At 46.8% G+C, this 12,662-nt stretch overlaps 1 protein-coding gene across 2 annotated transcripts in view; it reads left to right on the plus strand.

Moving 5' to 3' along the window:
- LOC138829829 (ubiquitin-protein ligase E3B-like) overlaps positions 1-12,662 on the plus strand; it is a 41,504-nt gene that overhangs the window by 10,568 nt on the left and 18,274 nt on the right. For both annotated transcript variants that reach the window (XM_070026364.1, XM_070026366.1), the window contains 8 exons: positions 194-279; positions 1,164-1,246; positions 2,674-2,779; positions 3,091-3,211; positions 4,067-4,244; positions 6,752-6,915; positions 8,288-8,455; positions 12,092-12,263. In XM_070026364.1, the coding sequence (XP_069882465.1) occupies positions 194-279; positions 1,164-1,246; positions 2,674-2,779; positions 3,091-3,211; positions 4,067-4,244; positions 6,752-6,915; positions 8,288-8,455; positions 12,092-12,263 (1,078 nt within the window). The remainder of the gene's footprint in view (positions 1-193; positions 280-1,163; positions 1,247-2,673; positions 2,780-3,090; positions 3,212-4,066; positions 4,245-6,751; positions 6,916-8,287; positions 8,456-12,091; positions 12,264-12,662) is intronic.

Raw genomic sequence — 12,662 nt, forward strand, 5'->3', positions numbered from 1 at the left:
CAGCCCCAAGAAGAGACACTTGAGCCAAGCCTTCCAGGAGAGATAGGATCCAATGCTGTCCTAGGAACTAGGAAGGCAAGCCATGAGAGTCACGTTTCCTCGTGACCCCAGGCCCAGGGCATCATTTTCTGTCCTACATAATTAGGGCGTGTTATAGCAAGAAATGCTTTCTCAGATTTCTCTCTTCCTTTAGGTGAGAGCCTTCGACCAGCCATGAACCACATTTGTGCAAATATAATGGGACATCTGAACCAGCGTGGATTTTATTCTGTGCTGCAGGTCTGTACTCATCCACTCTCAACCCCTGAGTTGGCTTTGGCATGGGTTTTGGCATGCCTGGAGCCCTCCTCACAGAAGCATTTATTTCAGGAAAAGGCCGATTCACAGTGCCCTTCCCTCTTGTGCCCTTCCCTCCTGAGCCACTAGTCCCTGTTCATACTCAGCTCTACGTCATTATGCTGGAGGGAAGCCTCAGGCTTGTTCCTTCTGGCTCCTTGGTTATGTCTGGAGTACATATCTCCCTCATTTTCACTTGGCCCTCAGCCCACGCCTTACTCACGGTATCCCCTTCACACCTGAGGAACCAGCAAAGCCTCACTGCTGCTCTGAAAAGGAGCATTCATCTTCCTTCTGCCTGGCACTGCACTGAGCTGTTTTCTGGTCTGGCGTCAGGTTCTCTTCAAGACAGCCCTGTAATGTAAAGGGTCTGTCAATATTTTCTTGTCTGTTCTATGCTAATTCTGAGTTGCACTGAAATGAGATGCTGTCTCCATATTTAAGACAAGTATTCATTTGACACACTTTTTTGCTGTTCTTCCCTTTCAAAAGCAGTTAGGTCTTGCTCTGTATACTAGATTTGCCCAAACTCCTGGGCTCAAGACATCCTCCTGCCTCAGTCTCCTGAATAACTTGGACTACAGCAGATTGCTACTGTGCTGAGTTCTCCGCTGTTAATTTTTTTTTTTTAACTTTTACTCTGGCATAATCATAATATTTCAAGTAGCAAGAGAGTAGTAGGACAAACCTTCCAGACTCAGAACCTTCCTTCTCCTTCTTTTGCAAAGGCTCTAAAGCACTCGTTTTACTTCATTTTTTTCCCCCCTTAATGTACCAACTGACATAAAGCTGGTGTTATCCACTGACCAGTGAAATGTTCTTTTCAGGTGTTGTTAACCCGAGGCCTAGCCAGACCCCGGCCTTGTCTGTCCAAAGCCACTTTAACAGCAGTCTTTTCTCTAGCACTGCGGTAAGTAGAACCTTACCAAGAGGCTGGCTGCACCTGCTCTTGGTTTCCTTTTCTTTTCTTTTTTCTTTTAGTACTAGGATTTGAGTTCAAGGCCTTGTACCTGCTAGACAGCTATTCTGGCCCTTCAGGTACACCCCTCCAACCATTTCTTTGCTTTGGTTACCTTTTTAGTTATTAGATTTTTTTTTTTTAGTTTTATTATTTAGTTATTTTAGGGTTTCACATTTCTACCTGGGTCCAGCCCTAGACTAAGATCCTCCTGCTATAACCGCCTTTACATCTGGGATTACTGATGCATATCACCATGCCTGTTTTATTTATCCAGATGGAGGTCTTCTTTGTGCCTGGGCTGACCTTGAATCATGGTCCTCCTGATCTCTGACTTCTGAATAGCAAGGAATAAAAGCAAATGGGCTACATCTAGGCAGATGTAGCTATATCTGGCTACAGTAGCTTTTTTGTTGTTGGTGGTGGTGGTTGTGGGGCTTGAACTCTGGGCCTGGGCGCTGTTCCTCAGCTCTTCAGCTCAAGGCGAGCGCTCTACCACTTGAGCCACAACACAACTTCTTGTTTTCTGAGTGGTTTATTGGAGATAAGAGGCTAACGGGACTGGGAAGGTAGCTCAGTGGTAGAGCGCTTGCCTTGCATGCATGAGACCCTGGGTTCGATTCCTCAGCACCACATAAGCAAAAAGAAAAAAGCCGGAAGTGGCGCTGTGGCTCAAGTGGTAGAGTGCTAGCCTTGAGCTGAAGAGCTGAGGGACAGTGCCCAGGCCCAGAGTTCAGACTCCACAACTGGACCTCTCCCTTCCCCCCCCCCAAAAAAAAAAGAGTCTCACGGACTTTCCTGCTCAGGCTGGCTTTGAACCGTGATCCTCAGATCTCAGCCTCCTGAATAGCTAGGATGACAGGCATGAGCCACCAGTGCCTGGCAACAGTAACATTTTTTATCTATCTTTTTAGCCTTTTTTGTATTCATATATATTTATGTGTTTGTGTGTATATGTTAAATGTTAATATAAGGCTAATCCAATTTTTAATAAACTGTATAAGGCATTAGTGAGTGACTACCAAGTGAATACACTTGAGTAAGAACTCCTTACTTGATTGAGACATTGCCTGTACTAGAAGCGTCGTTTCCCCATTCTCAGCACAATCCCTTCTTCTCCCATCGATGTAGATTTGGAGCTTCCTTTTTCCATTTTACAGTTTATTATAGAATTAGCATTTTCCTTATTGTGGAATGGTTTTTTCACAGCTGTGCAGCTCCCTAACAAAGTGGGCGTAACCTACTTTACAGGCAGTATTTTGGGGAAGTCCTGGGAACTGGAAATTTTGGGCATGAGGGCCTTGACAGGCTGCTGTTTAGTCTTTAGTTCTGAGTGCACCCGGGTTCCTGTCTCAACGAGTTCATCTATCTGTGTCCAGCCCTGTGACTGCTGCACAATTTTCAGACAATCTGCTCCGGCCCTTTCTCATTCATATCGTGTCGGTGCCTGCCCTCGTGACTCATCTTGGCACAGTGACCCCAGAGGTAAGTGGGCTCCATGAGCATTCCCCCCAAAACCAACACTGTTTTGCTTTTGTTCTTAGAATTTGGAAAGTAAAAGGATTTCCCTGCCAGTTCTCACTCCTTCCCCTTTTCTCTATATCAGTAACCAGTGTAGATAGATTTGTGTTAGGAGCCCGGTGCAATGTTGGATCTTGTCGTGATCCTTTCTCTTCTTGGTGCTGGAGATCGTGCTCTGCATCACCATGGCAACCAGTAGTCTGTCAAGTTTGTGTCTTCAGGGAAACTTGGTCAGTTTCCACTTTTAACTGTCTGCTGTCATTTGCCATTTGTAGCGCCTCACTGTCTTAGAATCTCATGACATGCTACGGAAATTCATCGTGTTCTTAAGAGATGAAGAGCGATGCCGGGACGTGTGTGAGACTTTAGAAGGCTGCCACACACTCTGTCTGACTGGTGAGTATTGGAAGATTCTGGCCATTGAGGGAAGCCCCAGTATTTTGCTGCAATCATCAGTTTTTAGTAACAACAGGAAGTACTTATTATAAGTACCTGTATTCAGAGAGGTAGTTAAGGTAGATGCAAAGTTAAAAATGATCTGGAAAACTGGCCTGACATGCTAGGTGTCTTGACTATAAGGGAACACTGGATTTCAGCTCTTGGCTTTTTAGGGACCAAGGGAAAATTGAAAGTTGATGAGTAGCCTAGGTGATTCAGAAGGAAAGAGGAAGGAGCCTCAAAGTGAGCCTTGAATTGAAGGAGCCCCCAAAGTGCCTCACCTCTTCTGCAGTGCTTTCACTTAGACGAAGGAAGGGCTTGCGGAAGTGTTGGGAACTGGTGGAGGTAGAATCCTCCCTGCCTATGAGGAGAAATTTAGATAGAGAAGGGATCTTGGGGCTGAATTTTAAACGACTGGTAAGTCTACACACGGGATATTAAGGGATTGGTAAACACTGGATAGCAAAAAGTTCAGTCACTCATTTCCCGCCCATTCATTTTAATGTTGGTGTCATAAGCGTGATAGTAAATGTCACATTCGTCTGTGCACCTGACACTGCACACTCTTCATACCATCCTCCCATGAGGAAGAGGGGGTCATTATTCAACCTAGACGATAAGGAAACACAGTCAACAGACACATATTTGTCTGGCCAAGCCACAGTTTGCAGTTGTACTGACAAATGCCTCTCACATGAAATCTCTTCCTGCACATACCCTGTGGCTGCCTGAGTCACAGGCAGAAAACACGGCTGGGAGACCCCTGAGCATGTCTGTCTGTCTAGCCCATCACTCGGCCTTCTCTCTGTATAGGCAACCTCCTACAGCTGGGCTCCCTCAACCCCAGAGTGTTAGAAGAGGAAACAGACGGGTTTGTGAGCCTGCTCACCCAGATGCTGTGCTACTGTCAGAAGTATGTGTCCCAGAAGAAGTCCAACCTGACCCACTGGCATCCGGTCCTTGGCTGGTTCTCCCAGTCTGTGGACTATGGGTAAGTAAGTCCTGGAGATACATGGCTGCCTTTCCTGTCCTTCCTCTTGCTACCTCCTCTCCTCTTTATTTCTTCCAGCTGCTGTTGTTTGTCCTTGTTACAAAAATAGTGTGCATTCTTTGTATAAAATAGAGATAAGGACTGAGGTTGTATCCATAGGAACACAGTTGAATAGCATGGCTGAGGTGTCCAGGGTTCTATCCCTGGCACCACAAAAAAATAAAATAGTAAAAGAAAGAAAAAAAAATAGAAGCCGGGCGTCGGTGGCTCACGCCTGTAAATCCTAGCTACTCAGGAGGCTGAGATCTGAGGATTGTGGTTCAGAGCCAGCTCCTGCAAGAAACTCCATGAGACTCTTATCTCCAATAAACCACTCAGAAAACCAGAAGTGGCACTATGGCTCAACTGGTAGAGTGCTAGCCTTGAGCTGAAGAACTAGGGGACAGAGCCCAGGCCCAGGGTTGAAGCCCCATGACTAACAAAAAAAAAAAAATAGAGATAGGACCAAGACAATAATTAATAACCCATAATGCTAATGCCCAAAGGTGACCTTTCAGCATTTTTTCTTTTTCTTTTATTTTCCTATCCTGGGGCTTAAACTCAGGGCCTACCTGCTATCCCTGTGCTTTTTATGTTCAAGGCTAGCACTCTACCACTTGAGCCACAGCTTCACTTCCAGCTTTTTTGGTGCTTAATTGGAGATAAGAATCTCATAGACTTGCCTGCCTAGGCTGGCTTTGAAGCTTAATCCTCAGATATCAACCTCCTGAGTAGCTGGAATTACAGGTATGAGCCACCAGCACGTGGCTTCTTTCAGCCTTTTTCAGTGATGATAGTTTTTCTTATTAAAAAAAAAAAAAAAAGATCATTAGGCTGGGAATGTGGCTCAGTAGTAGAGTGCTTTCCTCGCATGCATGAAGCCCTGGGTTTGATTCCTCAGCACCACATAAACAGAAAATGCCAAAAGTAGCACTGTGGCTCAAGTGATAGAGCGCTAGCCTTTAGCAAAAAGAAGCTTAGGGACAGCATCCAGGCCCTGAGTTCAAGCCCCAGGATCAGGGAAAAAAAAAAAAGAAAGAGAAAGAGAGAGAGAGATCATATGATTTTGTATTTTATTCTTCTCATTAATCAATTGTGAACCTAATGTGTGGATGCTTTTTCTTCTTCAACATCATTTTTATTGATTGCCTGGGCTGCTATATTTTGGAGCTGTTAGAACGAGACAGATGATTGAAAGGGACAACAGTTACCCTTGTCCTTTACAGGAGGTGGAAATCAACTTTGCCCTTCCTCATTCAGAACATAAGCAATGGAAACATTAGGGAAGAGCCACAGCACCAGGGTGGATGAGCTGAGCAGAGGCTGGGGCTGAGGCAGGGCTAAGCCAGTGGTGCCACCTTTTCCCTTCAGCCTAAGTGACAGCCTGGAGAGAATGGGGCTTGTGTGCTTGGAGTCAGGAGAGATTTCTTAGGGACCAAGTGTTCTGGGCTCCACTACCTCTTCCCCAGGGCCTTTAGCTCAGGTTCCTCATCTGGAGTATGAGATGATCGTCCTAGCCCCTCTGGCAGGATAATCTTGAAGGATGGAATGAGACACACACTACACATTAAATATATTGCACACATTGCATGGAGAGGGTTACGAACTAGTTTGTGCTCAGTAGGTGGCGGCTGTCCCCACTGGGAAGGGGGAAGGAGCCAGCTGGGGGCCTTGAGCCAGACAAGTAATGCAGAAGATTCCACGAATGGGCACACACTTGGGGCATTGTCTGGAATGGAGAGGAGCCCTAGAGGCATGGATGCTCTGAGCCGTCTAGATGGAGACTAGGGAGAAGCAGGCAGCTGGCACAAGGCAGGGAGGGGTAAGGGGTCTGCAAGATGACACTACCTGGGGAAATCAATTGTGCTAGAAGCAGCAGAGGAAGTTGGGTGGAACAGTACACAAGATTCCTTATCCTGCTGGTCAGCAGTGACTCACGCCTATAATCCTAGCTACTCAGGAGGCTGAGACCTGAGGGTCATGCTTTGAAGCCAGCCCAGGTAGAAAAAGTCTGTGAGACTCATATCTTCCATTTAACTATTAAAAAGCCAAAAGTGAAGCTGTTGCTCAGGTGGTAGAGTGCTAGTCTTCAGCAAAATCTCAGGGACAGTACCCAGGCCCTGAGTTCAAGCCCCAGGACCTGCACACACACAAAAAAATTCCATGTCTTCACATACTTGGCCTTTGGTGGTTGGTCTGGTCCATTTCATATGTTTTTTGTTTTTGTTTGTTTGTTTTGAGACAGGGTCTTACTTTATAGTCCAGTCTGGTCTTGCTTCATCTGTCTCTGCCTCCTGAGCACTGGGATTACGGGTGTGGATCACCACATCTGGCTCAATTCTTATCTTTTTATTAACTTCCTGCCATGGGAATGCTGGCTGCATTTGCATGATGAAGGCTCACAGGGGAATGGAGTGGGCCAGGCAGAGGTGGGGCTGACATGCTTGTCTCCTGCTCCTCTCTCCCAGCCTCAATGAGTCCATGTACTTGATCACCAAACAGCTGCAGTTCCTGTGGGGGGTGCCCCTCATCCGCATCTTCTTCAATGACATCCTCAGCAGGAAGCTACTGGAACACCCAGAGCCAGCCCCCTCCCAGCCGGCGTCCCCCCAGAACGTGCTCCCCATGAAGAGTGAGTGACAAATGAGCCCTAGTACTCTTAGTAGCTGGAGGGTACTTCCTGTTTCTTCCCCTGGGGAGGCCTCATCTCTGTGAGTTGCTCTGACTTCTCCTATGGACATTCTAGGGTGACTTAAATCAAGGCCATAGTTAGCAAGACAATGACAAGAAACCATAGGAATAGAAAGCAGCCAGTTGTCTGTAAGGAACAGCCACAAATACATATTCTACAAGGGCTGTTGCTGCCTTTTTCTGAACCTTAGTTTGGCTGTTAACTTTCTCGTGTCCAAAAGAAGCGGGGGGGGGGGGGGGGGGGGAGGGCAGACATTCCTTAGGGAACTAAAAGCTTTTCTAGAAGAGCCACTGAGTCAGGTGCTGGCACTCACCTAACTACTCAGAAGGCTGAGATCTGGGGATCATACTCTAGAGCCAGCCTGGGCAGAAAAGTCTGTGAGATTCTTGTTTGCAATAAACCAGCAAAAAGTCAGAAGTGGAAGTGTGGCTCAAATGATAAAGCAAAAGCCAAGTGAGTGTACAAGGCCCTGAGTTCAAACTCCAGAACTAGTGAAAAAAAAAAAAAAAAAAACAGCTGAGTCCCAACTCCTCAGCACTTACTCTGCAGGGCAGAAGTGGGTACTGTGGAAAGATTCCTTGCTCACACTCTGATAAAAGTTAAGGAAATGCCAGCCGGATGTGGTGGCACACATCTGTAATCCTAGCAGCTAGGAAGATTACCAGTTCTAGGCCAGCCTACACTACACAGGGAGACCCTGTCTCAAACAAATCTGAACAACCATAATCCAAAGTTACGGAAATGTGACTAGCATATGCTGTATAGAGCTACCTCCCACAGAACATTCTGTTTGGCATGGCTTTGCTACCACTATGTATTGTGTGGCTGTTTCTTGTAACTGGTGATGGACATGACCTGAGCATCTGTACTGCAGGATACAGGTAGGAGGCTTAAGACAAAAGACCATGAGTCAGTTTCCTGACCACCAATACCCCTAAACCCCTCCCTGCCAAAGCCTAGAGAACTGAGATTCAGATGGGCTCCCACCTTTACCTCCTCCCCTAGTATGCTCCTTTTGAGTTTTTACCTTTGGGATAATAAAAGAATCCTATATCACACTCAAACATGCCTGACGTGTTCTAAAAAGGGTGTTGATATTTTGAAGAGGTCTTGGGTTACACCTCAAATCCATTCACTAAACATTCTTCCAGTTTATCCTGCAGGACTGTGCTGAGCCCAAGCAGCAGCCCTGCTGTGTGGCCTGGCTGTAGGGTTGGTGTTGGGGAGTTTTTATCAACACTCCTTTGCCCAGACCAGGTAGGATACAGCAGATGGCTGAACTTCTGTTGATGTCTTCTCTCCTCTATGTCAGGTCTCCTCAAGCGTGCATTCCAGAAGTCTGCGTCGGTTCGGAATATTCTAAGGCCAGTAGGGGGCAGACGTGTAGACTCTGCGGAGGTGCAGAAAGTGTGCAACATCTGTGTCCTCTACCAGACCTCCCTGACCACGCTCACCCAGATCCGCCTGCAGATCCTCACAGGTGGGAGGCCCGGGGTGCTGCCCACCTCTCGCAAACGTCACACCGGTTTTTCTCAGAGAAAGTTCTTTTTTTGTTTTTTTTTTTTCTTGACTCAAAAGATTAAATTTTGAGCTGGAGGCATGACTTAAGTTATCCAGTGCCTGTCAGCAAGCACAAAGCCCTGAGTTCAAATCCTGCCACCCAGTGAAAGACAAAAATGTAATTTTTGAAGGGAAGTGTTTTTAAGCTGCGTTTTGTTTGTTTGTTTCTTTTTGGAGATAGGTATGCCTCCGATAACTTACATAAAATAAGTGTTTTGGCCAACATGAAAATCCATATTTAAGTCAGATTATAGAAAATAGTATCTTCCCAGGTACCAGGTACCCAGCCCTGCTTCGGTTGCTCTCACCTGGCTCTTAATTTTAGTTATGAAGTACAACTTTAACAAGTTATTTTTTTCTGACTAGAACCTTAGGAACGACTAGCAGGCAGAAAGAAGTAATAATTTCACAACCCAAAGACAAACAGTATACCTGAGTATGCCACACCTACGATAGAAATATTTAAACTAACGTGTCATCCCCCTTCCTTCATTAGCCATTTTATAAACATTTTCTCATGTCAGTGATTCTCTTCAGAAACCTCATTTCATTGGCCATATGGTATCTCATCTCATGGATAGGCCCAACAGTTTTGTTTTGTTTTGTTTTCCTTTTAGCTGAGCAAGCAAAGCCTCTTCTATAAGCACAGAATTGGGTGTCAGGACTTTGTAGGGTACAGCTCAGCAGTTCTGGGGAGAAGTTGGTATTCTGAGCACAAAAGGTCTTTGTGAGCTGTGAAAGCTTTTGAAGGATTAAAAGTTTCTCTGCTGTGTTGCATAGTTTTGAAATCCCATGCAAGGCGCTGTGGATGTAGAGGTGGACACTAGCTAAAGGCTGTCCCTGAGGGGAAGTATCTTGTAGAATGGTGAGAATGGCTATATGGAGGGGAAGGTGTAAGGAGGGCACCATGAAAAGGAAAGGTAGCCTTGGCCTGGAGTGGGCTTTGTGAGCTGAGTAGTACAGTTGCCTCAGCCAGCTTGCTCTTTATTGTAAGGCTGTCCTGTGTTAGAAGAAGTCTGCCAGCTAGGCACCCGGTGGCTCATGCCAATCATCCTACCTACTCAGGAAGCAGAGATCTGAGCATCACTGTTTAAAGCCAGCCCAGGCAGAAAAGTCCCTGTGAGATTCTTAGCTCCACTTAATCACTCAAAAACTACAAGTGGACCTGTGGATCAAAGTGGTAGAGCGATAGCCTTGAATAAAAAGAGCTCAGGGACAGCGCCGAGGCCCTGAATTCATGCCTCACAACCAGGGAGAAAAAAGAAGCCAGCCCTGTGCAGTAGCACCTCCTCACAGTTGCATCAGTCTCGGAGGTGGCTGAATGGTCCCAGGTTGAACGCCTTGGTCTGGTGGAGGCATTAGAGCTGGAAGCACAGACTGCATGCATTTCAGAGGTGCTGTCTGTAGACTTCCTGGGAAAATGGATTGGGGGTGTGAGGAGTAAAGGTAGCAAAGTGGTCCTAGGTTTGAGGTCTGAGTATAGATGGTGGAGAAGGGGCATTTGGGGTCTGAGTATAGATGGTGGAGAAGGGACATGACCTGTGGGGAACTGAGAGTTGTGTTGGACCAGGATAGAGTAGGTACTAGCCTGCACATTGGGGTAACCAAGGCCTCTGTGCACACTGCCTTGAGCAGGGTCCTAGGAGAGACCAGAGGAGGAGAAGAAAGCAGAGACCACACACGGCTGGGGCTTCACAGCACTTGAGGGCCTGGGAGCACCTTGGGGCGAGAATTTTGAGGTTACTGCCCGGGTCCAGCTCTCTAAAATGAGCTCATATCTCAGTTCATTTTCCCAAAAGAGAGAGTCACAAAATAAGTGTTTTGGCCAACATGAAAATCCATATTTAAGTCAGATTATAGAAAATAGTATCTTCCCAGGTACCAGTGGTTCGTGCTATAATCCTAACCACTTATGAGGCTGAGATCTGAGGATCACAGTTCAAAGCCAACCTGAACAGGAAAAGTTCATGAGACTTACTTTCAAGGAACCACCCAAAAAGCCAGAAGTGGAGGTGTGGCTCAAGTGGTAGAGTACTAACCTTGAGCAAAAATGCTCAAGGACAGTACCCGGACCCTGTGTTCAAGGCCCTAGGACCAGCACAAAAGAAAGGAAAGGAAGAGGGAGGCAGGCAAGCAAACAGCTTCTAAAATAGTGCTTTTGTAATCTCACAGCTAAGGATAGGTCTCTGATCTGGCTCCTCGAATGCCCCCAAGGCACCAGAGCTATGCTGGTCCACCTCCTTGCTCCAGGGCACAGCATCCCTGCTGTGGCTAAAGCACAGGGCAGTGGAAGTCTGTGAGGAGCCTGGCTTAATGTACACTTTGATCCCATTCCTGAGGTTACGTTTCTAAGTCCAATTTGCAATTCTTTCTGTTCACCTCTAAGCAGCCTTCAGTAGCATTCAGTGGCCCACAGCCCCACCCCACACTACTGTGTCTACCCCAACAGTCCATTCAGAACCAAAGAACTCACAGAAGACTTTATAACATGAGAAGAGTAAGGGCTCAAATATGTTACTGCTTTGCTGATGCATGCACCTTACTATCCAGACTTCCTAAGTATCCAGACTTCCTAGGTCACCGGCTGCACTGTAACTTCAAACACACCAGCCATGAGTCAGTCTGAAGCCTCGGAACCTCAGGAAGCAGACTTGAAATGGCTTCTGCTCCCCAAGGTTAAATCTATGTAGCCCAGTGTCTCTGTTACAGTCCTTCATCACTTTTCCATGTTGAATTCAGAGTAATCATAGATGAGAGGAACATATTACTAAATGTGGGTGGATCTGACAGTGAGAGACAGGTGTCTGCCTGTGGCCCCAAGCCAGCACACCACTGATTTTTGTAAATTAGCTTGTATTAGACCACAACCAAATCCGTACATTTACAGAATGTCTGCGTCTGCTTTGGGCTAGCCTTGAGCAGTATACAGATGCCCACATCCCTGTGCCCTCACCTGATGACCACACCCTACCTTAGCCTGCAAAGTCACTGGAAGCCTGACTTAGGAGAAGGTAATTGCAACATACCGCTAAGCCAAACAGAGCAGCAATCTACAGTCAGCCCCTGGCAGCCTGCTGAGGCCATGTTCAACATAAAGAAAGCACTGAGCTAGAATAAAGGCTGCCCGCCCACCTTCAGAGACTCTGAACCTCTGCTGGTCCAGCACGGCCCAGGATGCCAGTCATTCTTTGCTCAATTAAACTCTGCTAGATTTAATTTGTTTCAAGGGTTTTTTTAATTATGATTATAGCAAGAGACCATCTGGCCCACAAAGTCTAAAAACATTGACTCTCTGAACCTCTCCAGAAGAAACTTGCTGATCCAAAATATAATTGCTAAGACAGATAGATCTGGGTTCTCCTCCTGGCTCTGCTGCTTACTGGCTCACGCCCATTCAACATTAGGATCATTGTGACACTCTCGGTGATGGTTTTCTGATTTGCACACGTTGACTGTTCACTAAGAGGTTTCAGTGTTCGTTTTTCCAAGGGAAAAGAGACACAGTGGGTCAGCTGGAGCCCCCACCTGAAGCTTGGGTTTCTCTGTCCTTTTCCAGGTCTCACTTACCTTGATGACCTGCTGCCCAAACTGTGGGCATTTATCTGTGAGCTGGGGCCCCATGGAGGGTTAAAGCTCTTCTTGGAATGCCTGAACAACGACACCGGAGAGTCCAAGCAGCTCTTGTCCATGCTGATGCTGTTCTGTGATTGTTCCCGACACCTCATCACGTAGGTTGCTGTGGTGGGGCCAAGGACCTACCCCTAGTTGACATGGCGGGAAGCAGGCGGCTGACGGGGGGGATCACCACAGACATGTGGACCTGTGTGACAGGGTCAGTGTAGGAATTAGGCAGGAGACGGGTGCAGTGGTGCACACCTGTAGTTCCAGCTATTCAGAAGGCTGAGGTGGGAAGATCACTTGAGTTCATGATCACTTGAGACCAGGCTGGGGCAATGTAGCAAGATCCCATCTCAAAAACAAAAAGTGCTGGGAATGTGGCTTAGTGGTAGAGTGCTTGCCTAGCATGCATGAAGCTCTGGGTTCGATTCCTCAGCACCACATACACAGAAAAAGCCAGAAATAGTGCTGTGGCTCAAGTGGTAGAATGCTAGCCTTGAGCAAAAGAA

Source organism: Dipodomys merriami, unplaced genomic scaffold (genome assembly GCF_024711535.1).
Source record: "Dipodomys merriami isolate MVZ:Mamm:240054 unplaced genomic scaffold, mDipMer1.0.p SCAF_177, whole genome shotgun sequence".
In the NCBI taxonomy this organism is placed as follows: Eukaryota; Metazoa; Chordata; class Mammalia; order Rodentia; family Heteromyidae; genus Dipodomys; species Dipodomys merriami.